The following is a 23,846-nucleotide window of genomic DNA, read 5'->3' as shown; positions in this document are numbered from 1 at the left end:
TGAGTGAGTGGGAGGGCGGGGGGCGGGGCCAGCGAACGGAAGTGGACGGAAGCTGTCCCGGCTACGAAGGAAGGCAAACTTTCCCCGAGCACCCCCAGCTGAAGGAGGTCTCAGTGGGTACAAATAAAAGGGGACGTCGGACAGATTTATGGTATACACCGAGCTAGCTTGGGGCCGGGTCACTCAGAACTCGAAGGTGAGAGGAAAGAAAGACCGTGTCCAAACTTCAGAGTGTTTAATTCCTCTAGTGTTACACAACATTTCCTTTAATGTGTGGAATGAATGAATTTACCATCTTGGGAAGCTGTGCAGGAAGCTTCACGAAAAGCGTCGCCATAGTAGCGAGACTAGGGCCGGAGAACCCCCTTATTTTCTTTTCTGCGCTCGGCCTTTCCGCGCCGGAACGATTTTAGCTGCTCTTGCCGGAAGTGTGGCTAAGGTTAGTGGGTTACCGAGCAAGTACTTTGACCTACGGGGGCGGAGTCAGAGCCGCGTTGCGTTCTGCGGCTTCTCCCTAGCACCGGAAGTGTCTGGTAGCGCTCTTGCTGGCGGAGGGACAGGAAATGTTCCAGTGGCGGCGGTTTCGCGGGGAAGCTTTTGCTGCCAGGACACTTCCTGTTTCCTAGTAACAATAGGAAGTGTTCGCGGACCTGGCGGTAGACTCCTAGTTAGAGTCAGCTGCGCCCTTTTCTCTTTCCCTCCTTCCTTCTTACTTTTAACCTTTTCCTCTTCCCTCCACTCCCACTTCTCAGAGCCCCGGCTACGGGTGCGGGTGCGGCAGCGCGAGAACTCCCCGCAGTGGCGCGGCTGCAGTTAGGGTGAGGGTCCCAGTGCGCAGGCGCGCTCGCATTCGCGGTCCCCAACGGACTCACCCGCGGCGGGAAGAAGGGACCACCCGTTCGAGGTAGGGATCCTGAGAGGAAAATAGAGCAAGAGAAGATGAGTGAAGCCAGAGGCCCGCTTTGGGGGTTGACTGGAAGAGGGAGGGGGCGGTTTGAGCGAAGGGGACCTGTGAGGGCAGAGCGTTTTAGAGTCGGACGCGGAGTGGAGAGTCGGAGATAGGAACTGTACGGAGTTCCCCAGGAGTGAAGAGTCAGTCAGAAAAGGCCAAGGTGATGTCGCCGGCAGGGGTGGGGGCGGGGCGGCAGAGGAGAGAGCGAGTGCTGTGGAAAGAATGCCTGAGCCCTTGAGGTTGCTCCTGTGTAAGCCACGGCCGCTGCAGAGGCAATGCAGTGTTAGGATAAGCACGCAGGGGGCCTCGGTGCTCTGCCCAGTGCACGGTAGTCCTGGCCGAGCCTGGACTGCGTCCTTCATCAGGGCTGTGAAAGGGGGAGGAGGAAAAATGAAAAAGGGTCGTGAGGGTAAAATGATGGTGAAGGAGGCATGGGGAAGAAAAAGATAAGGGGTGAACAACGCCCAGAAATGGAGGGGGCGTTCCAAGAGATTTGGGCTGAGGGGAAATAGGTGAAGGAAAGGGCGATGCTTTGGAAAGAAAAGTTTGTTTCCCTGAAGGGACCAGGGAAGGTGAAGAAAAAGCCAGACATTTTCCTGCTGGGCGCTAACGTCACCTCAGATTCTGCTGTCAGCTGGAGAAAGAGGCTGCTTTCTCAGTGCCTCTGGTCTACTCTGTAACTGAGGGACGTAGAAGGGAGTGTTGGACTTTTATTATTGCAGAACTAGAAAAGGTTGAGGTTTCCTTTTTAAGATATTACAGCAGATAAGTTGACCTGTGATTTCAGAATTTTAGAAAATAGTGTTAGGCACGTTTAAAAAGTTTCGGGTTTGTTCTTGTTATTTTTGGGGACTACACCTAGAAATGCTCAGGGTTTGCTCCTGGCTCTGCGCTCAGGGCTCAGGGACCATATGTTGTGCCAGGATTGAACTAGAGTCTGCTGCGTGCAAGACAGGCTCCTTTCCTGCTCGACTATCCTTCTGACCCCTGGGTTTGGTTTTAAGAACAGAAGGCTGTCATCAGAAATAGCTTGCATGTTTTTAGGTCTTAGTTTTCTCTAAGGATGAGTTAGGCCTAAGGGAGCTCTCATATTTGGGGGAACTTATATGCAAGAAAGCCTTAAATGTTGGTGCTTCCATCTTAGACTAGGTATAAAACAGGTCTGTGAGGTAAAATGATGATGGGGAGGGAGGCATGGAGAAGAAAAAGGTTTATTGGGGAATGTCTCTGGGGATAGGGACTGTTTATTGAACCAAGAGACAAAGGTAATTCAGCCCTTTCTTCTGAATCTGCCCCCGTCTTCCTAGGCCTTGGTCTCTCCCCCAGAGGAAGATGCTGCTGCCACCTCCGTGCTCTTCCTGAGCCTCCAAGTTTCTGCCCCATGGAGGACACTCCCACCTCCTTCAGCTGCTCTGACTGTGAACGCCACTTTCCTAGCCTCCCAGAACTATCACGGCACCGCGAACTGCTGCATCCATCTTCCAGTCAGGACAGTGAGGAGGCTGACGGTGTCCCACGGCCCTACCGCTGTCAGCAGTGTGGGCGAGGCTACCGTCACCCAGGGAGCCTGGTCAACCACCGCCGAACCCACGAGACTGGCCTTTTCCCTTGTACCACCTGTGGCAAGGACTGCACCAATCCCGTGGCCCTTAAGAGCCACATGAGAACTCATACTCCTGAGGGCCGACGCAGGCGCAGGCCCCCTCGCCCTCGCCCCAAGGAAGCCGCTCCACATCCCCCGGGTGCAACAGTGTCTACTGACTCCTGGGCCCAAAGAGTTGGCCCTGCAGAAGACTGGGGAAACCAGAAAGAGCATGCTGAAGAGACATCTGGCTGTGAGTCTGGGTCTGAACCCAGAGTAGCTTCGGGCAGCTGGGAAGATCCACCCGTCCAACAAGAAGCCTGGGAAAGCCAACCAGGTCCTGAGGAAGGTGCAGAGGACTGGGGCCCTTCCACCAACTCTGCCAGAGCCCCAGCACTCCCATCACAAGCCAGCAACCTTCTTAGCAATTTGGAACAGTATTTGGCTGAATCAGTAGTGAATTTCACAGGGGGCCAGGAACCCACCCAGTCTCCTCCTGCTGAGGAGGAACGGCGGTACAAGTGCAATCAGTGTGGCAAGACTTACAAGCATGCTGGGAGTCTCACCAACCATCGCCAGAGCCACACCTTGGGCGTCTATCCTTGCGCCATCTGCTTTAAGGAGTTTTCTAACCTCATGGCTTTGAAGAACCACTCACGACTCCATGCCCAGTATCGGCCTTACCAGTGTCCCCACTGCCCTCGCGCCTTTCGGCTTCCCCGAGAGCTTCTAGAACACCAACAATCCCACGAGGGAGAAAGTCAAGGGCAACTGTGGAAAGAGAAGGGGATGCCCACTACCAATGGGCATATAGACAAAGGCTGCCAGGACCAGCTCCCTAGTTCTCAGATGCTGAATGGCTCTGGGGAGCTCAGCACTTCAGGGGAACTAGAGGACAGTGGCTTGGAGGAATACCGGCCTTTCCGCTGTGGGGATTGTGGCCGTACTTACCGTCATGCTGGAAGCCTCATCAATCATCGCAAGAGCCATCAGACCGGTGTCTACCCCTGCGCCATCTGCTCCAAGCAGCTCTTCAATGCAGCGGCCCTCAAGAACCATGTGCGGGCTCATCACAGACCTCGGCAAGGAACTGGGGAGGATGGGCAGTCATCCCTGCTGCCGGCTCCCCTAACTCTGGCTGCAGGCACCTCCAAAGAGGAAGAGGGGCCCGCCAGCACCCTGGACCACCGCCCTTATAAGTGCAATGAGTGTGGCCGAGCTTACCGTCACCGAGGGAGCCTGGTAAATCACCGCCACAGCCATCGGACAGGAGAGTACCAGTGCTCACTCTGTCCCCGCAAGTACCCCAATCTTATGGCCCTGCGCAACCATGTACGAGTACATTGCAAGGCTGCTCGGCACAGTGCAGACCCGGGGACTGAGGGTACCCCTGGCCGCCTCAAGGGGGAGCTGCCGCCTGATTCGGTGGGAGCAGAGGCATCCCCACCAACAGGTTCGGGGTCCTGGTGCAAACCCACGGAAGAGGCCCCTGCCCTCCTCCCAGCAGCAGACAGGACAGCACCACAGATCTGTAGTGTGTGGGGGATGTTCTTTGAAGACCCCAAGAGCCTTGAAATTCATAGCCGGACCCATGAGGAAGGGGAGGAGAGCAGGACAGAGGCGCGGGAGTCACCTCCGCGTGCATTTGCCTGCCGCGACTGTGGGAAGAGCTATCGCCACTCAGGCAGTCTTATCAACCACAGGCAGACTCATCAGACAGGGGACTTCAGCTGTGGGACCTGCGCCAAGCATTTCCACACCATGGCTGCTATGAAGAACCATCTGCGACGCCACAGTCGACGGCGGAACAGGCGGCACCGGAGGCGAGTCGGTGGCGTAGGTGGCGAGGGAGAAGCCAAAGCCCCCTCCACTGGAATCTGGGCTCAGGAATCGGTAGGAGATACTGCGCGCCTGGACTGTGGCCAGGATCGTTCAAGGGAAAGTTCTAGTGGAGCCGAAGTCAACTTGGAAAATGATGAGGGCTGTTTGCAGGCTGACTCTGAAAGGGACAAATGTGAGCTTGAAAGGGATGAGGCATGTCTCCAGAGTGACAGAGAGAGCAGAGGTACTGAGGAGGGAGTAGAGCAGAAGGAGTCCTGTTTCCTCGACAACTTGGATGTTTCAGGTGATGAGGAAAGCAGTGGGGCTCGCTTCTGTAACAGCCCGACTGGGATGGATGAAGATCAAAAGCCAACCCCTGGCCAGCCCGGCCCTTCCCATGGTGCCGAAGCTCTCAGTGACTGGCAGACTGAGGCCTCCCACACGTGTTCTGACTGCGGGCATTCTTTCCCCCATGCCACCAGCTTGCTGAGCCACAGGCCTTGCCATCCACCTGGCATCTACCAGTGCTCCCTGTGCCCAAAGGAGTTTGACTCTCTGCCTGCCCTGCGCAGCCATTTCCAGAACCACAGGCCTGGGGAGGCAGCCTCAGCCCAACCCTACCTCTGCTGTCTCTGTGGCATGATCTTCCCTGGGCGGGCTGGCTACAGGCTTCACCGGCGCCAGGCCCATGGCTCCTCCAGCATGACTGAGGGCTCAGAGGAGGAGGGAGAAGAGGAAGGAGCCGCAGGGTCAGCCTGCAACCGGAGCCCCCCGCTGCAGCTCTCGGAAGCAGAGCTGCTAAATCAGCTGCAGCGGGAAGTGGAGGCACTAGATGGAGCTGGGTATGGGCACATCTGTGGCTGCTGCGGTCAGACCTATGATGACTTGGGGAGCCTCCAGCGTCACCACCAAAGTCAGAGTTCTGGTAACACCATGGACAAAGCTCCCAGCCCCTTGCGGGAGGCAGGTGATGCCACGGACATGGCCACAGATGGCGTCTTTGAGAGCACTATGACCTCTCTCTCTGAGGAGTGTGGGGACACAAAGTCTGATTTGGGAGTAGGCGCCATGGCAGCAGACAACCTTTGTGTGCAGGGAGAGGAAAGTTCACTGGAGGCTGAGGCCCAGCCCCGCCCGTTCCGCTGCAATCAGTGTGGCAAGACCTATCGCCACGGGGGCAGCCTGGTGAACCACCGCAAGATCCACCAGACCGGAGACTTTCTCTGCCCTGTCTGCTCCCGCTGCTACCCCAACCTGGCAGCCTACCGGAACCACCTGCGGAACCACCCGCGCTGCAAAGGGTCTGAGCCCCTTGTGCGGCCTGTTCCAGAGCAGGCAGGCAGCACTGAATCCCAGGACATGGAGGAGGGGCTGGGACAGGCCGAGGAGGTGAAGCTCCAGGAAGACTTTAAAGAGGAGCCCCTGGAGGAGGGCACCAGGGTGAAAGAAGAGGCCTGGGAGGAGACCACCGTGAAGGGAGAGGAGGAGCTGGAACTGAAGCTGGAGACTGCAGAGAAAGGCTGCCAGACCGAGGCCAGCACCGAGCGGCCCTTCACCTGTGAGGTGTGTGGCCGGTCATACAAACATGCTGGCAGCCTCATCAACCACCGGCAGAGTCACCAGACTGGCCACTTTGGCTGCCAGGCCTGCTCCAAAGGCTTCTCAAACCTCATGTCCCTCAAGAACCACCGGCGTATCCATGCCGACCCCCGGCGCTTCCGCTGCGGGGAGTGCGGGAAGGCCTTCCGCCTGCGGAAGCAGCTCGCCAGCCACCAGCGGGTCCACACCGACCGGAGTGGGAGTGGGACCACCCGAAAGCTGCCTCGGGAAGATAGGCCCTTCCGGTGCGGGCAGTGTGGACGGACCTACCGCCATTCCGGCAGCCTCCTGAACCATCGGCGCAGCCATGAGACAGGTCAGTACAGCTGTCCTACCTGCCCCAAGACCTGTTCCAACCGCATGGCCCTGAAGGACCATCAGAGACTGCACTCGGAGAGCAGGCGGAGGCGTGCGGGGCGCTCACGCCGGGTGGCTGTGCGCTGTGCCCTCTGTGGCCAGGGCTTCCCAGGCCGGGCGTCTCTGGAGAGGCACTTGAAAGAGCATGAGGAGACCAGAAGTGGTCAGGATGGCCCAAATGGCGCAGAAGGTGGTGAGGAGAACTTGGCCGGTGGCCAGGAACAGAAAGTCAGCTTAGATGGTGTTGAGTCAGTACCCCAGCTGGAGGCTGGCACCGTGGGGCCAGGGGGGCAGAGGCAGGGCCCCATCACGGCAGCAGCTCCAGAAGCCGTAGAGTCAGTATCTTGGCTGGAGAAAGCAGAAGGGTGGGGAGAAGATGGGGGACCAGTGAAGCATGATGGACAGTGGGTGCCTCAGGGTCAAGTACCAGCCGAACCAGAGGACGAGGCAGGAGGTAGTGTCCCCCGGAGTCCTCGCCATCTTGCTGATGGTCAACACAATGGGCCTCATCTGAGTCATGTGAATAACTGGGACAGTGGAGATGCCCTCACTCAGCCAGAGAGCCACTCCTTGTCTTGCAGCCGTTGTGGCAAGACTTTCCAGTCAGAGGGCCTGAACCACGGTGCCCACCGACCAGAAAGCCGCTGTTGCCTGCTCTGCTCCAAGGAGTTCCTGAAGAGCCACAGTCCTAATCACGGAGCTGCCCATGCCTGTGCCAGCCCCAATTGTGGCAAGACCTTTGAGTCCCACCACGAGCTAACCACCCACCTGCAGGCTCATTCCGGGGCCCTCAGTCAGACAGAGGCAGCCAGAGGCCCTGTGGCCAAGGAGGACGAAATGGCTGTCCCTGGTGAAGGGCAAGTCCTGTCAGCACCCTCGAGGGTCTCGGGAGAGAATGCCAGGAGTGAAGGGACGCCAGGACAAGGAGTGAAGTCCCCAGTGGCTGCAGATGAGGAGCGGCCCTTCCGCTGTGCCCAGTGTGGGCGCTCCTACCGCCATGCCGGCAGCCTGCTAAACCACCAGAAAGCCCACACCACTGGCCTCTATCCCTGCGCCCTCTGCCCCAAACTTCTCCCCAATCTGCTGTCCCTTAAGAACCATGGCAGGACCCACACAGACCCTAAGCGCCACCGCTGCAGTATCTGTGGCAAAGCCTTCCGGACAGCCGCCCGGCTGGAAGGCCATGGACGGGTCCATGCACCCCGGGAGGGGCCCTTCACCTGCCCCCACTGTCCCCGCCATTTCCGACGCCGAATCAGCTTCCTGCAGCACCAGCGGCAGCACCAGGAGGAATGGACAGAGTCCAATTCTGGTACGGGGATTGTGAGGGGCTGGGCCGAGGGTTCAAGGGTCACTTCCTAAATGTGCGTGCTCATGGGGCTCAGTTTGGCCCCCAGGTGGGTTACCCCAGGTGGGTCACCCCAGGTGGGTCAAGGGTTCCGGGAGGACTGGGATGGTGGGTGAGAAGATAGTTGGAGAACGCTGTTGGAAGAAGGGCTGAGACTTATGAGTCTGGGTCAGTAAAGTAAGTAGATCGGGGTAGGCAATGGTCAGGACTTCTGTTATGCAAGAGCCACAGAGGACTGGCCAGGGGTGGAGAAAGATTTGGCTTCTGGAAGCCCCCCTAACGAATGAAATAACTAAGGGCAGAGGTAGTGGAGGCTCCTAGAGTGGACAGGGAGTGAGGAACAGGGCATGGGAGGCACCCTCAGACCCGTGCTGACTTAGGGAAAGTGGTAACTGCATCTCTCCGTGCATCTTTTTTGTTTGTGTTTGGGGCTATGCCCAGCAGTGCTTGGGGGCAGCTCCTGGGGCTCCCACATCTGAAGCATCTCCCCGACCTCTTTCCCTGCATCTTGTTTCTGCGCCCGCGGCCCCCGCCCCCCAACCTCTGGGCTTGGCATCTTGCGTACCAATAAGTCCCCACATGACTTCTTCCTTTTAGTCACCCCTTGTCTTCTCTGCTGCTTATCTCCTTTTCAGGATCCCACCAAACCACCCCTCCCACCCGCACCCCCTTCCCCAGCAGCACCCCTGTAAATGGAGGACTGAGTCACCGGTAATTGCTTCTTTGAAGTCAGGCCCCACTTAGCAACAACAGTCATTAGCCCTGTCTCCAGCTCTATCAGGGCATCTCCCAGCCACTCCACCCCGCCCTGTGGACAGAGGCTGCCTCGGAGTGGGGTGGGGTCCCGGCCTCTCGCATCAGGACCTGTTCTGTTTAAGGTCACCAAGGGTGGGGGCCATCAGAGGGCTGAGAGAGGCCTTTCACCTTCTGGGGATGAATGAGGAATCAGTTAGCCAGGGCTAGGGATGCCATTGGTGCTGGTATTCAGGCCTCTGGTGCCTAGGCAAGGGGCGGTGGCAGGCCGGGACCTTAAGGCTGGACAGAATTGGCCTTCTCAGGCAGTGATGACCTCTTTCTCTCCTCAGGTGCCCCAAAGGCGGCGGCGGCAGGCAGAGGGGATTTGTCATTATCCCCTGCACCCACCTCCTCGACCCCACTCCTGGACCCTTCACCCCAGTGGCCTGCAGACCTCAGCTTCTCCCTCTGAACTTCAAGTCTCCAAAGATCGGAATTTGGCGGGATGGTGCAGGGACAGAAGTGATCTCCAGGTTTTTCTCAGGAGTAGTTGGGGCATCCTCATGCCTTCTCTCCCACTGAGAAGAAGACCCCCCCCCATCTGGTTCTGGGTGGGGGGGAACCCCCGGCCTGCCCTCCTCACTCTGCTCTTCCTGCAAGAAACCAGGGCGGGGCAGAGACCAGAGCTACAGGTGGGGGGCGCTGCCTGTGGAAGGGGAGCCTTTTGCTACAATTTGTAACTTATTTTCTAAAGTCTATTTTGTAACAATTTATTTAAGTTTTAAAAAAAAGGAACACTGCTCCCCCAAAAAACAGAAATTTTCAAAGTGAGGGCCTGTTGTGGTTGTGTCCAAGGGGCGGAAGAACAGGGGCACCTAAGGACACCGCGCTGGGTAGCGGAGCCGGGTGGGTCAGCCACGGTGGCAGCTCCCTGTCCAGCAGGGTGGGGGCACAGGCAGCTGTCAGGCCTGTCCCAAGGCCTGCAGTGGCGTGCGGGGGGGACTGGGAGCGGCCTCCCTGTGTCTGTGTGTCTGTCAGCAGCTGCCAGGCTGGCCTGTCAGAGGAAGAAGGGCGGGTCAGCCTCATACCGTTTCTCCCTCCCGAAAGGAGAGGAAGGAGCCAGAGCAGCTCAGGCACTCCCAGTCAGTCACCGCATCAAGCACCCAGACGCTCTGCCCCGTGCTCTGCCTACCCGGGTAGGAGGGTGGTTAGGGAAGGGCCGGAAATCTGCAGGGAGGCCCCTGGCCACCTACTCATGTTGGCCGGGCAGCTTGCAGGCTCGGGTTCAGGCTCCTCAGCAAAGTAGACCTGCCAGTCTAGGCTGGTGACCCAGTGCTCGTAGGGTGGCAGCGCCGTGAAGACCGCGTGCTTCGGCGGCCCCTGGCAGGCATCTCCGAAGCTGTGCAGTCCAGCCAGGAACCACGTGCCCCTCACCTCGTGCACCACTGGTGCCCCAGACAGACCCTGCCAGGGTCAGGGGACACTCATGGGCACATGGGGGTCAGGGAGCCAGAAGGATGGGCTGGGGAAAGACACCTGGAGGCCAGATCTGGCCCAGGTGCTCTTGAGTTGGAGGGCGGGGGCAGGGATCGGGCTGGGGGCTCACCTCACAGTGCGTCGGCTCCCCCACGACACTGGTGCACACCATCCCTGGCAGGATGGGGGTGCTGTTGCTCCCTAGGGCTGTTTGCAGGTGGCTGCAGGCCCTGTGCCCCAGGAGGGTCACAGGCACTGTCTGAGGCAAGCTGAGGCCTGTGGGGCAAGGGTTACAATGCAGCTGCCCCGTGCCTCCTGGCTGGCTGGACAGCCGCTGGTGTCCCCCATCCTACATACCTGTGCCTTCGTGGCTCAGCCCGAGGACCCAGCCACGCTCCCCATCAGGCAGGTGGTGGTCAGCATAGGGCAGGCACAGGGGCCTCAGGCTGGGGCCCAGTGTCACGGGCTGAGCCAGTAGCAGCAGGGCCACGTCGTAGCCTCCATTGGGGTGGGTGTAAGCCCCGTGCAGGATGAGTTGCTTCAAGCTCCATTCCTTTGGCTCGGTCCCCAGCCCCACGCTCCATTCCTCTGGGGTCTGGCGTCTATGCAGGGGAACGTTGACAGCACTGGATGGCGGGGCTGCCAACAGGGCTGGGGGCTGGGGCAGCAAGGGGCAGGGCACTCACCCGATGAAGCAGTGAGCGGCAGTCAGCACCACCTCTTCTGACACCAGGGCTCCACCGCAGGCCAGCCTCCCCTGGTGCTTTAGCCTGGCGTCCCAGGGCCATGGCGAGGGGGCCCCGGCAGTGGGCCCTCCCTTCAGAGATCCGCAGGCTGAAATGTTACACCCGGGACAAGTGTTCATTGCCTGCCACCCCCTGTGCTAAGCACTCCCCAAGTTAGTAACTTGGGAAATAACCTCCAGTTGGTTGCTTCTGGGGGGTTACATCATCCCTGTTCAGTGCTGGGTTTAGAGATCGTATCAGGGGCTCCTGCATGCAAAGCTTTCAGTTCCGCCGGCACCCCCAGCTCCAAAATAACATTTCAAGTTGAATGTTGTTTCTCACATTCCTGAAGGTAACCAAACTTCCAGTGAGGACTTTATAGCCGAGTTCAGTAACCACAGGCAAGTTGCCAACAGAGATTCAGAATATCGATCAGGGCTGTGGGGTATGGTTCAGCAGAAAAAGCCTAGTGGTCCCCAGCATCGAAACAGAAAAGCCAGATTCTTGGAGGCTGTGAATCCTGATGGTCCAGCTCCATGGAACTGGCCCTGCCCCACCCACCACCTGGACTGGCCCAGAACTCCTGGCTTACCAGCACTGCTCTGCCTATCAAGATAGCGCTTCCTTCCCGGGAATTCTTTTGCATGGAATTAGCATGTTACTCACTTAATGCCGGGATTGAGTAGAGCCCTAGTACCCACTCCACTTCCTCTGGGCCCCAAACCTTCAGCCAGATCAAGATCAAACCTCAAAAGATCAAACCCCAAACCTTTGGCCAGAACAAGCAGCTCAGAGGACGAGTTTGGACTTTGTATGTGGGCACCTTGATTCTATCCCAGCCCAGCTGTGTGAGGCTCCCCTGCCCTCCCTGGGAAGGGCCCCAAGCACCAGCAGGTGTTCCCCCACAAACCTAACAGACCTTCGAGATCTTTTTCTTTTTTGGGTCACATCCAGAATGCTCAGGTGTTACTCCTGGTTCTGCACTCATCAATTACCACTGACCATATGGGATGCTGGAAATCGAACCCAGTGTGCAAGGCAAATGCCCTACCCACTCTGCTATCACTCCAGCCCAAGATCTTTCTTTTTGCTCAAGTTCCAAATCTGTGAGGTCCACGCCATCCATGCCTCAGCCCTCTATAGAGCTGTTCCCAGCCTCAGAGCTGAAAGGAACCCCAAACTCCAACCCAGCCCTGGGGAGCAATGTGGGGGCCCTGGACTACTTCTCTCTTCCCAGCTGAAATGTGTTGCCTGCATTTTTCTTCCTGCCCACGCTGTCCCCGCATGTGCCAGTCCTCACAGCCCTGCTCCTACCTACACAGCTGTCCTCATCACTGATCTCCTCCGGTTCAGGGGTCTGGGCCAGGAAGGCGGCCCCCTCCGCTCGAGCCTGCAGCCAGGAGCTGTGAGCAGCCATATCCGTCAGCAGGACGGGCGTGTCTTCCTGGGCACAGCTGGACGCGAAGCTGATGATCCCAGCCTGAACCCAGTGTCCATCGGGCTCACGACAGATTACGGGGCCCCCGGAGTCTCCCTGGAGACAGGCAATGGAGTCGGGCAGATCCTTTACCGCTCTGCCCAGCCCAAGGCTGGGACCCTCCCTGCCTGCTGCTTGCTTCCTCTGCCCCAGCTCTGACCTGGCAGGGCCCCTGCATCCCAGGCTGGGCACCCCCACACAGCATCCCAGGCCGAGCCGGGCTGGCCAGTAGCCGCTGGTGTAGCCGGTTGTAGAGACAGTTGCACGTGGGGCGGCTGATCAGACGCAGGCGCAGGTTCCGTAGGGTCCTAGGAGCTGGCCAAAGAGGAGAACAGGGAAGACCGGGAGCAGGGCCCTTGGGCAGCTGCAGCTGGGTGACCCTGGCAAACAGCGCCTCTTTGGGCATCAGTCCAAGTAGCGCTTACCATCACTGGTGTCCTGATCCCAGCCAGTGGCCCAACAGGAGGTCCCAAAGGGGAAGCGATGGGCAGGTCGGGGCAGGCAGAGGGGTGTTGGGGCCATGGGGTGGGCGAGGCGCAGGAGGGCGAGGTCGGAGCCCTGGCTGTAGTGGTTATAGGCCCTGGGGAGCTGCAGGGCCGCCACTCCCACCTCCTCAGCCCCTGGGCTCAGCCCCTCTCGCTGCAGAGAACCCAGGACTACAGACCAGGAGTTCAGCTCTGTCATTGCCGCCCTACAAGGGGAGGGAAAAGGCCCAGGCATTGCGTGCATAGGAGGAAGGTGACACGCCAGGAGACAGGGAGTGGGAAAGGGCAGATAAGTTCACAACGGGCTGCAAACCCCCTCCAGCTCTCGGCCTCGTCTCCTTGTCAGGATTCTGCCGACATGTTCTCATTCAGATGAACCTGCCGTGGTCTCGGTAAATGGTACTTTGTTACTCTGGGGGCAGGGCTCCACCTTCTGGAATAAATCACCCACCCCCAAACCCAGAAACCCTGCTAGAGTCTAGCCAGGACTCAATTTTTTGTTGTTTTGGGGCCACACCTGATGATGCTCAGGGGTTACTCCTGGCTCAGCACTCAGAGATCACTTTTAAAGGTCTCAGGGGAACTGTATGGGGTGCCAGGGATCAAACACAGGTTGGCCACATGCAAGGCAAGCACCCTACTTGCTGTACTATCTCTCTGGCCCCAGCACTTTTTGTTTGGGGCAGCCACACTCAGCTGTGTTCAAGGCTTACTCTCAGCTCTGTCCAGAGATCGCTCTGGCAGTACTTGGGGGACCATACAGGGTATCGGGGATCGAACCCTGGTCAGTCACATGCAAAGCAAGCGCCCTACCCTCTGTACTATGGCTCTGGCCCCCAGGACTCACTTTTCAAAGCAATGAGCAGCGGTGAGGACCCAGGTGTCTGCCACCAGGGAGCCGCTGCACACGTGGACCCCCTCCTTCCTCACACTGGCCTGCCATGGCCACTCGCCCGGCACAGTGTGGTCCTCCTGGGGCTCAGGGGGGCCAGGGCCACGCTGCCCACAGGCTGTGGAGAGAGGCGAGTCAGGCGGACCACAGGACCCATGCTGCCTTCATCTGCCCCTCCCGCCCCGGCGCTTACCACGTTGAGCAGCTTGGAGACCTGGGGAGAGAGAGAGGCAGGTGAGATGGGGGAGCCTGACCTGCAGGCTGGGGGTGGCGGGGAGATGGGGTGGGTGGATGGGCCTCAGGTCCTTTGCCTATGACTCTCTGGCCACCTCACCAGCCCCTCCCAGAATGAAAATATTTATACGAGGTCAAATAGCAGCTTTTATTGGAACCTATTCAGAGTCTACACTCTAATTAATTCTCTCTCAGCTGTGCTCAGCACTCCTGGACTTGAGGAGCAGGCCTGGGGTTCAGCTTGGGCCCAGCCTAAGCCTCATCCACAATGAAGAGCCCCCACCTGCTGCCCCCGCCACTGGGTTCAGCTTAGCTGCGCGCACAGCCATGGGGCCAGAGAAAACCCGGGGGCCTGTGCTGAGGAGCAGAGCATCGGGATGGGCACTCCTGCACCCCTCTCCCCACGACTTCCCCCTCACAGCAAGAGCCAGATTTGACCCAAGCGCCTCACCTCTCCCCGCCAGCTCACAGGAGCCGTGGAGAGAGGCCAGAGATGCCCTGAGCTTGCCCACAGTCATTTTGAAGTTGAAAGACAGACAGACAGACAGACAGACAGACAGACAGACAGAGGCGGTGCCTGTCCTGGCAGACAGACCCAGCTGAGGTCACACCCAGTCAGAGGACCCCACTCCCCACAGGCAGGCTTCCTCACACACAGCACACTCTGGGTGGCAGGGGGGACCCCGACCCCCCGACACAGGTGGCTCACCCTCCATGAGGACCACCACTCCCAGGATGAGCAGCCCCGGCGCCCAGCTCGGCTTCATGCTGCTCCAGGCCGTTCTGCCACTGGCTTCCAGGAGGCGCCGGGTCCCCCTCGCTCCGCCTCCCCTGGCCCCGCCCCCGAGGGAGAGCAGTGGGGTGTCATTGCCTGGCCTGGGCTGGGAGGGACCTGCACTTGCTCCGTGACCCGGGGCGGCTCACCACCCCTCTCTGGGCCTCAGCCGTGCCAACTGCCTGCTCTGCAGCCCAGGGCCCCTGCCTGCGTGTCTCCGCGTGAAAAGGACAGTGGCCCGAGTGACCGGGCCATGGCAGAGCCTGCAGTCACCCAGCCTGATGCTGTCCTGACCCTCTGCAGGCACAGGGAGGCCACACGGTCCATGTTGTGCAGTGGCAGTGGTGGGGAGAGAGCAGCCAATGCTTCCCGGAAACAGGTGACAGTGGTGCCCCACTTCCGCACAGGTACGAAAGACACAGTGGAGTAGCCCCTTTCCTCTTCCTGACCTGAGTCAGGCCACCCAAACGCTTCAGGAGCCCTGACTCCAACATAATGGCAAATGTGCTAGTTCAGAGCGTTAACAATGGGGCCGGAGAGATGGTACAGCGGGTAGGGCGCTTGCCGGACACACAGCTGACCTGGGTTCAATTCTGGCACCACTTAAGGTCCCCCAAGCCTTGCCAGGAGCGATCCCTGAGTGTAGAGCTTGGAGTAAGCCCTGAGCATTGCCAGGTGTGACCCCCAAATAAATATAAAACAAACCCCAGAAAAACAGAAACCCCTCCACCCCCATAACAGCATAAACATTGATGGGGCCAAAGAGATAGCCTGGGCTGAAGGAAGTGTGCCTGGCAAACACGAGGATCAGAATTCCATTCTGTCATTGCATGGTCCTCATGCACTACCAAGCCTGAGCACTCTTTAGCTGAGTATGGCTGAAGGCAGTCCTTTGGCTCTCTGAGCACTGCTTGAGAGTACTCCAAAAGATAAAGAACATAGACATTGGAGCCAGACAACTCAGGCAGATTCAGATCCTGAGTTCCTCATCCCCTCTTAATTGTGTGATTTAAAGGACTATAGACTCTGTGCCTCAGTTTCCTTATCAAGAGAGGGATAATCACAGCCCCTAGCATTGCTGTCAGGATCCAATAAGCTAACGCGTCATGTTATTTTATGTTTTGGCTTTTGGACCACACCTGGCTGTGCTCAGCTGAGGCTCACTCCTGGCAGATCTCAAGAGACCATATGTGGTACCAGGGAAATGAACCAGGTCCAGCCACATGCAAGGCCTACCGATTATATTACCTCTATGGCCCCCAAAAGTTTGTCCTTAGTCTTGACCCGTGCTAAATGCTCAGTATACACTGGAAAAGATGAAACCAGAATGCCCTGCAAAACTAACTCGTGAGTACCAAGGGGTTCTGGCTCAACTAAGAGTGAAAAGCCGGAGCACACGCTTTGCATGTGCATGTCCCAGTTTTATTCCCGGACACTTTGTGGTCCCTGAACATCACCAGGTGTGCTGCCTGCAAAGGCCAGACCACAGGAAGGACTTTTCAGCCCTTGGAAGAGTGTGTGCGGCCCTTCCAGGGGAGGTGGCCTGACTCCATGAGCTGGAAGGACCAGCTGCCAGCCTGTTTCCTGGGGGTGGGTGCTGATGCGGCCCCACGTCTTGCTGAGTGCATACATTGGAAAAGGAATTAACCACCTTCCCAGACAGGCCCTCCGCTCTCCCTCTGACTCATTCTTCCAGCACTCAAAGGGGCGAGGCTGGGGGAAGCCCAGAGCTGGGGTGCCTGACAGACAAATGACGGAGACTTGGCACATTTATTTCAGTAATTTTATCGCTTAAGAACGCTTTCTTATCGCTTCCCTCCTTGGGCAATGGCAGGAACTTGGGAACCAGACTTTGGGGACAGAGTCAGAGGCACTGGGGTGCAGTAAGAGAGAATAGCACATTTGGTCCATTGTCCTACGCAGGCCTATAGTGTCTACGGGGCCAGATGGGACCCCCTTTGGCAAGGCTCACATGACAAAGCGGAGCAGATTTGGTCGGGCTGGCTCGGGCGTGAGCACTCAGTGTCTCTTGGCCTTGCTCGGGGCTCCCTGGAACTCCCGGAAGCTGAGCATCATCAGACCCCCATTGATGGCATAGGTAGTTATGCAAACGATGCAAAAATCATAGAGCACAAAGAACAGGATCCAGGCCAAATAGAGAGAACCAGCGAGAGACACCAGGGAACTCAGCACCAGCAGAATAGATGCCCAGCGGCCCCGGAGGCAACCTGGAAGACAAAACAGAATCAGGCATAGGAGTCAGGAGCTGGCCACTTTTCAGAATTCTGCCCCGACTTAATGGTGCCAGACAGCAAGGCTGCAAGGAAAACCTAAAGTAAGAAGTCTTCCAAGACCGTGGTTCTGCTAGCCAGTGGTTCAATGGTCCCTAGACCCAACTAGTCTCTTTTCCTACTGAGCAAGGCAGGAAAGGAAGGCGAAGAAAGTTTGCATTCCCCTTGGAAAGAAACTTCTGAATCCTTCCCACTGAGGTTCGAGGGAATCTTTAACCTCTTCCAGCCCTAAAAGTAACTGAACTATCTGGGACAGAGACAGTGCACGGGTGAAGGTGCTTGCTCTGCATGTGGCCAACTCTGATTTTAATCGCTGGCACCACTTGGTACCTCAGCAGTGCTGGATGTGGTCCAACTCCCCCTCCCCCTGCCTCCTAAAGCCATTCATTCCCACCTCCAGGGCCCCAAGCTGTCAGCAAGAAACAGAGGCGGCCAAGGCCGGGCCAAAAAGGGAGGCGAGTCCGGAGGTAGCGAGGCCACTCACCTAACACCAGCTGCAGAGTGTAGAAGATGCAGCCAAATATGCTGTTGGATTGGTTGAGGACGCTGTCCTGGCCCAGCACGTGCTCCACCAGCCCGAAGCCCTGCCCCCACCTGACAGAGGGGTGGGCTCAGATTAGGGTTCAACCTAGTCTTGGTCCCCAATATTTGTTTTTTGCTCTTCAGGTCGGGCTGGAGCGATAGCACAGCGGGTAGGGTGTTTGCCTTGCATGCAGCCGATCTGGGTTCAATTTCTCCGTCCCCCTCAGAGAGCCCGGCAAGCTACTGAGAGTATCCCGCCTGCACGGCAGAACCTGGCAAGCTACCCGTGGCATATTCGATATGCTAAAAACAGTAACAAGTCTAACAATGGAGATATTACTGGTGCCCGCTCGAGCAAATCAATGAACAACGAGACGACAGTGCTACAGTGCTCTTTGGGTCACACCCAGCAATGGAAAAGGGCTCCTCCTGGCTTTGCATTCAGGAAACCATACGGGATGCTGGGGATCGAACCCAACGTCAGCTGCGTGCAAGGCAAACACCCTTCCCGCTGTACTATCACTCCTGCCCCAATGGTCCCCGATATTGACTGGCAGTTTTTGAAAAGTCACCAGGACTGGTCTTGTTCCCCTCCCCACACATTCCCAAGCGCAATCCCCAAAGTCCAAGGGTCCACGACCTTCTGGCACTGTGTCACACTCTTGGCCACATCAGGATTCCATGTCACTGCTTCTCTCCTTCCCTGTCCCCACACCAGGCCTTCTCATTGCTCCTCCAGGCCACTCTTTTCATTCTCAACTTTCAGTAACTTATTTCTGGAGTGGTTGGGCTGTTGAATGCTTAGTGCTTAGTGTTCAGGGGACAGTGTGGTGCAGGATTAAACTATGTACCTGTTGAGCTATCTCTCCCGCCAGACTTACAAAAATTATTTGTTGTTTTTTATTTTTTTGTTGGCCACACCCTGCAATGCTCGGAGGTTACTCCTGGCTGTGCACTCAGGTTAACAGTCGTGGAGGTGCTCAGAGGACGATATGGAATGTCATGGATCAAACCCGGGTCAGCCGGGTGCAAGGCAAATGCCCTACCCTCTGTACAAGAATTAAATTTAATTCCAGCCATAAGAATTTTTAAAATTCCCCTATGCACCTCCAGGAGTAATTCCTGAATGCATACCCTGGAGTGACCCCTGAGCATCACCCAGCGAAGCTCCCTAACCAAATAATAATAAGTTTCTTTTTAAGAACAGCAAAGACGGAATATGGATTGATCTTGCTTTACAAAGTCACTAGAAACTGAGAGTCCTTGGTACAATCTTTCTGCCCTGAACCCTTCAATCCTGGCCGCTCTGCAGCCCATTTTATTCCTCTGTATTTGCCCTTCTGCTTAAAGGACCCTCAGGCGCAGTCTTCTCTGGCGCTTCCGGCCACGGTTACCATCGAGATCCTCCTCAGTCGGTACCCGGGTCCTCCCCACGCCCAGTCACCGTTATTTATCGGCATCCGGATCCCCATAATTACCGAACTCCTTAGCATTATTTATATACGCGCGGGCGCCATACACACGCACGCACACACACACGCGCACGCACGCACGCACACGCACACACATGCACACACTCTACTTCCCACACACCCGGTTCTCAGCGCTGTGCCCCCTCGACCCGCCCGACCGCACGCCTCAGCTCCCCTGGCACCCCAAGCGCACCTAGAGGAGAAGACGCGCGAACAACTGATGGCGGTGCCCACGTCGCAGAGAGCGCGGTAGTCCTGGCTCCGGGCGCGCGCCGCCTTCACGTGCAGCGCGTAGACCGAGAGCGCGAAGCCCGCGAGGCAGAGCGCCACGCGGGCCCAGCCCGGGCTGCGCCAGGTAGCGCCCATGGCCACGGGAGCCGTCGGAGGGGTGCGGGAGAGCCGCGACCACGGGGCGGGGCGGGGCGGGGCTGGCCACGCCCCTCCCGCCCCTCTGACCCGGCGATTGGCCCGCCCGGCCTCGCAGCGCCCCACCTCATTGGTTGTTCCCTGGCTAGCGAGCGCGGCAGGAAAGCCACGAAGAATGCCGGGACTGGGAAGCCGACCCGGGAATACGGGTCGTCACCGACTGGGAGGCCGCCTAGTTGGTGGCAGTTGTAGTCAGAGCGGCGCAAAGCCTCCAGGGAAAGGGAGTCCTGCGGGGTTTAACTTGTTAGCGCACAGAGCGCTTAACCCAGAGACCGGCGGATTGCGCAGTCCAGGGAATACTGCAATCCGCTCAAGACCCCAAACACCCCCAAATCCCTATTTCAGACATCAGAATTATTAGTAATTTCCTATTCTCTCAGTTTCCTCAACACAAACCTCCTGCCTCATCAGCGCCTCCTGCCGGCCGTTTTCGCTCCCTTTCCCACGCTCCATCATCTCCGGCACAAGAGCCACGCATGGTTGGTCTTCTGAGAACAAGTCCCAGCCTCGTGCTTGAAGCAGGAGGGGCGTGCGGTGCTGGGGTTGGAACGTGGGCTCCCGCATGTGCCCTCAGACCTCTGAGGTATCTCCTGGCCTGGACACATCCTTGACAGTATTGTGACTATTCCATTGTGGCACCCACCTGGCAAAACTGACCTGGATCAACCCCATCTTCTTTCAAAGCCTTTGTTTTGTTGTTGTTGCTTTTGGGGGGTCTCACGTGGCTGTGTTTAGATCTTACTCCTGGCTCTGTACTCAGGGATAACTCCAGATGGGACTTGGGAACCATATGCGGTGCTAGGGGGTCAAACCCAGCTCAGGCACATGCAAGGCAAATAAATGCCCTACCCACTGTTCTATATCTGCTCTCAAGCCCCTAATCTGCTGATTTTTTTTTCTTTTTGGGTCACACCCGGCGATGCACAGGGGTTACTCCTGGTTCTACACTCAGGAATTACTCCTGGCGGTGCTCAGGGGACCATATGGGATGCTGGGATTCGAACCCGGGTCGGCCATGTGCAAGGCAAATGCCCTACCCGCTGTGCTATCGCTCCAGCCCCCTAATTTGCTGATTTTAAAGCAGATAATCCTATGGATCTAATGTAGTCGTTTGGATTCTCTTAACGAAGTCCTTAAAAAAAAGGGCCAGAGACATAATAAAGCAGATTTGCATATAGCTGACCTGGGTTTGATTCTGGCACCAGGAGCAGAGCCAGAAATAAGCTCTGTGATCCACTGGGTGTGGCCTAAACACAAGAAAGGAAGGAAGGGATAGTACATCAGGTAGGGCGTTTTGCACATGGCCAACCAAGGTTTAGGTTTAATTCTCAGCATCCCATATGGTCCTGGAGTACCACCAGGAGTAATTCCTGAGTGCAGAGCCAGGAGTATCCTCTGAGCACCAATAGGTGTGGTCCAAGAAAAACAAACAAACAAAAACAAAAAGAGAAGAAAAGAAAGATGCAGAAGCAGTCAGAGTCAGAGGGACTTTGAAAGAAAGGCAGAGGCCAGAAAGAGGTCAATGGGCTCAATGCATTGTTCACGGAACTATTTTGTGCCAACGATCAAATTTAGGTTTCCTGCATGCAAAGAATGCACTCCAGCCATCAGAGCTCTCTTTCTGTTACTAATTCATGTGTTTATGTGTGTGTGTGTTTTAAAAACTCTAAATTTATGGCAATTTGTTACAGGAATGATGGGAAATAAATTTCAAGACCAAGAATTAGGTCCGTTTTTAGAGTTTTCTGCAGTGTTCCTGTCATTTATGCCTGCCTTCCTCTCGTACAGATGATGAAAGGGGAAGCAAGATAGAAACTGAAATATATATATATATATTTATGGCTCACTTTCCAAATTCAGTCATTCGGAATGATCCCAATTCCTTATCCATGTGGAAAAACTAGAGTGGGGGTGTGGCTGGGGATTGCACACAGATTCCTGTCCCAAGGGGAGGGTTAGTGGTTAAGTGGCAGAGCACAGATCTTGCAAATATAAGGCCTTTGGTCTTTGGTATGCTCTCTAGTACCACAAAGAAAAACAAAACCCCAAAATGATATAGGGAGATCTATACCGAGTGGTGGGCTCTATTGAGGGCTTACTGTTGTTCAGTGGACTTAAAATAGTAATGCTCATTTTCTTTTTTTCTCTCAGTATTTATGGATTAGGAATTGGGGAAGAAAAAATTTGATTGGTCAACTTTGCCTGATGCACTTACTGTCAAATTATGGCTAAAATTGGAACAATGGGGGACTGAAGTAGATGAGGAATAACCCAGTTTCTCTCTCCTTGCCTCCCTCCCTAACTGTCCCTGTTCTTGTTCCTGTCTCTGTCACTGATTTGTTCTTTCTCTCTCTCTCCTCCTCCCAACCCCCACACACCTCTCTAAGGTTCACCTATATCCATGAAGTCTCTTTGTCGGGGCGTCTTCTCCCTCACAGCATGACAGCCTTCAGGCTGCAGTAGCCAGTTCCATAATTATCTGTTATTTCCACCCCCTGGCGTTGTGCAGTGTCTTCTTTCATTGTGCAGAGCCCATCTGATCAAATAACATAATACAGAACAGACAGTTGTGACTTTTGAGGCTAAGTCAGAGATATTGCTGTTTCCATCTCGTACACTCAGTCTAGGTGAATCCACTTGCCGTTTTATGAGGATGCTAAGGACCTAGGAAGTGGTTTACTCAGCAAGGAAGGAAATCGCACTCATTGGCCTGGCCTGGGAGACACCCACCTGAAAGTGGATTTTCTGGTACCAGTCATCTAATGGTGTTGTTTTAGCTATCATCTTTTTTAAAAATAAATGTTTGTGGGGGGTCACACCCAGAGATGCTCGGGGATTAATCCTGGTTCTGCACTCAGGAGTTACTCCTGGCAGTGCTTGGAGGACTATATGGGGTGCTGGGGGGTCGAACATGCAAGGCCAGTGCCTAATCCACCCTACTATCTCTCCAATCCATTTGTTATTTTGGGGGCCACACCTGTCAGTACCAGGGGCTCACTCCTGGCTCTACACTCAGGAATTATGCCTAGTGGGGCTCAGGGGACCATATAGGGTGCAGGGAATTGAACCTGGGTCAGCTGTGTGCAAGGCCCTACCTGCTATACTCTCTCCAGACCCCACCCCAATAGCTACACTGTAATCTCAGGGGAAACTTTGAGGCAGAACCACTGAGCTAAACTGCTTCCAGATTCCTGACGTAAGAAATGTGACATGGACCAAAGGGATCCCTGGCAACACTGTGTGTGCTCCCCCCCACTCTTCCATCCCCCCACAAAAAAGGTGTGAGAGATCATAAACTCTATCAGTTTAGTTGTTTCATTTGGGGAGGCAATTTGTCACACAGCAATGGATGATTACCACGAGGCGATCAGACTGTTTTGCTGTTGTTTGGTGTATTTGTAGTTGACGGTGTCCTGAATCCACCTGACAGTCCTGCATGGGAAAAGCCAAGCCGGTGCTTCTAGCTGAGCAACAGCGTCACCTGGTGCCTGTGATTTTAAAGAGGACGATCAAGGGAGACAGGACAGTGTTGTTAAATGAGATGGTGTTTGCCTGGCATGAGGCCAAGCCGGGCAGCAGCGATAGCACAGCGGGTAGGGCGTTTGCCTTGCACACGGCCGACTCAGGTTCGATTCCTCCGTCCCTCTCGGAGAGCTCGGCAAGCTACCCACCTGCACGGCAGAGCCTGGCAAGCTACCCATGGCGTATTCGGCATGCCAAAAACAGTAACAAGTCTCATAATGGAGACGTTACTGGTACCCGCTTGAGGAGATTGATGAACAAGGGGACTACAGTGCTCAGTGCTACAGTGCAGCCCACCCAAGTTTGATCTCCAGCACAGAGCTGAGAGTAATCCAAGCACTACCAAGTTCAGCCGCAAGCCCCAAATTAAAGAGGATGATCAGTATGGGCTCTACTCACGGCCACACAGGCAGAAGCTTGATGGAAACTGCTCCTGTATGTACAGTGTACTCCTGCAGTGCTTACAGTGCTTACTTTTTTGCACTGCAGAAAAGTAGTGGGGAAAGGTTCAGACAGAGGCTCTGCCCTCCCCCCACCCCCACCCCCCAGCTAGTGAAGCCCTCAGGCCCCCAAAGTAGAAAGTGTCTGAATGGGGGCTGGAGCTATAGTACAGTGGGTAGGGTGTTTGCCTTGCACGTGGCCGACTCAAGTTCGATTCCCAGCATCCCATATGGTCCCCCAAGCACCACCAGGAGTGATTCCTGAGTGCAGAGCCAGGAGTAACCCCTGAGCATCGCCGGGTATGACCCAAAAAGAAAAAAAAAGTGTCTGGATGTTTGGGCAGTAACACAGAGCCTGGGGAATATGTGGGGCAGTAAGGACGAAGAGAAAAGAGAAAGACAAGTATTTTAATCTTTTTTTTGTTTTGTTTTTTTGTTTTTGGGTCACACCCGGCGATGCACAGGAGTTACTCCTGGCTCTTCACTCAGGAATTACCCCTGGCGGTGCTCAGGGGACCATATGGGATGCTGGGATTAGAACCCGGGTCGGCCGCGTGCAAGGCAAACGCCCTACCCGCTGTGCTATTGCTCCAGCCCCGAGTATTTTAATCTTTTAAAATACTTGTCTTTCTCTTTTGGAGACGCCGAGCCAGCTGAAACAGGATGCGCGCGCGGGAGACCCCAGGAGGGTGGGGGCAGTGACCCCCGCCTACCG

General features: G+C 56.3%; 3 protein-coding genes across 8 annotated transcripts; 1 reads left to right on the top strand and 2 right to left on the bottom strand.

The window, feature by feature from the left end:
* Positions 1–52: 52 nt before the first annotated feature.
* Positions 53–9,183, top strand: ZNF646 (zinc finger protein 646). Of its 4 annotated transcripts, XM_055135264.1 has the most exons (4): positions 236–439; positions 753–904; positions 2,260–7,623; positions 8,745–9,183. In XM_055135264.1, the coding sequence occupies exons 3-4, from the start codon at positions 2,334–2,336 to the stop codon at positions 8,864–8,866; spliced, it is 5,412 nt and encodes a 1,803-aa protein (XP_054991239.1). In that variant the 5' UTR covers positions 236–439; positions 753–904; positions 2,260–2,333; the 3' UTR covers positions 8,867–9,183. The 4 variants fall into 4 exon arrangements, with proteins under 4 accessions (XP_054991240.1, XP_054991239.1, XP_004615952.2 ...); XM_055135265.1 differs by lacking the exons at positions 236–439; positions 753–904 and adding an exon at positions 53–196; XM_004615895.3 differs by lacking the exon at positions 753–904.
* Positions 9,184–9,322: 139 nt separating this feature from the next.
* Positions 9,323–16,106, bottom strand: PRSS53 (serine protease 53). 2 transcript variants are annotated; one of them, XM_004615962.2, is made up of 11 exons: positions 14,393–16,106; positions 13,643–13,663; positions 13,405–13,567; positions 12,498–12,763; positions 12,233–12,387; positions 11,910–12,129; positions 10,557–10,704; positions 10,228–10,472; positions 10,001–10,146; positions 9,648–9,858; positions 9,323–9,448 (listed from the first exon to the last, which is right to left on the bottom strand). In XM_004615962.2, exons 1-11 carry the CDS (start codon positions 14,448–14,450, stop codon positions 9,429–9,431), a joined length of 1,653 nt encoding a protein of 550 aa, XP_004616019.1. In that variant the 5' UTR covers positions 14,451–16,106; the 3' UTR covers positions 9,323–9,428. The 2 variants fall into 2 exon arrangements, with proteins under 2 accessions (XP_004616019.1, XP_054991241.1); XM_055135266.1 differs by having other exon boundaries at positions 9,351–9,858.
* Positions 16,107–16,227: 121 nt separating this feature from the next.
* VKORC1 (vitamin K epoxide reductase complex subunit 1) lies at positions 16,228–19,171 on the bottom strand. 2 transcript variants are annotated; one of them, XM_055135267.1, is made up of 3 exons: positions 18,937–19,171; positions 17,234–17,343; positions 16,228–16,686 (listed from the first exon to the last, which is right to left on the bottom strand). In XM_055135267.1, exons 1-3 carry the CDS (start codon positions 19,107–19,109, stop codon positions 16,478–16,480), a joined length of 492 nt encoding a protein of 163 aa, XP_054991242.1. In that variant the 5' UTR covers positions 19,110–19,171; the 3' UTR covers positions 16,228–16,477. The 2 variants fall into 2 exon arrangements, with proteins under 2 accessions (XP_054991242.1, XP_004615953.1); XM_004615896.2 differs by lacking the exon at positions 17,234–17,343.
* Positions 19,172–23,846: the final 4,675 nt, after the last annotated feature.

Source organism: Sorex araneus, chromosome 4, assembly GCF_027595985.1.
Source record: "Sorex araneus isolate mSorAra2 chromosome 4, mSorAra2.pri, whole genome shotgun sequence".
Lineage (NCBI taxonomy): Eukaryota > Metazoa > Chordata > Mammalia > Eulipotyphla > Soricidae > Sorex > Sorex araneus.
Note: the sequence above shows the minus strand (reverse complement) of the source record. Positions and strands in the feature narration are given on the sequence as shown.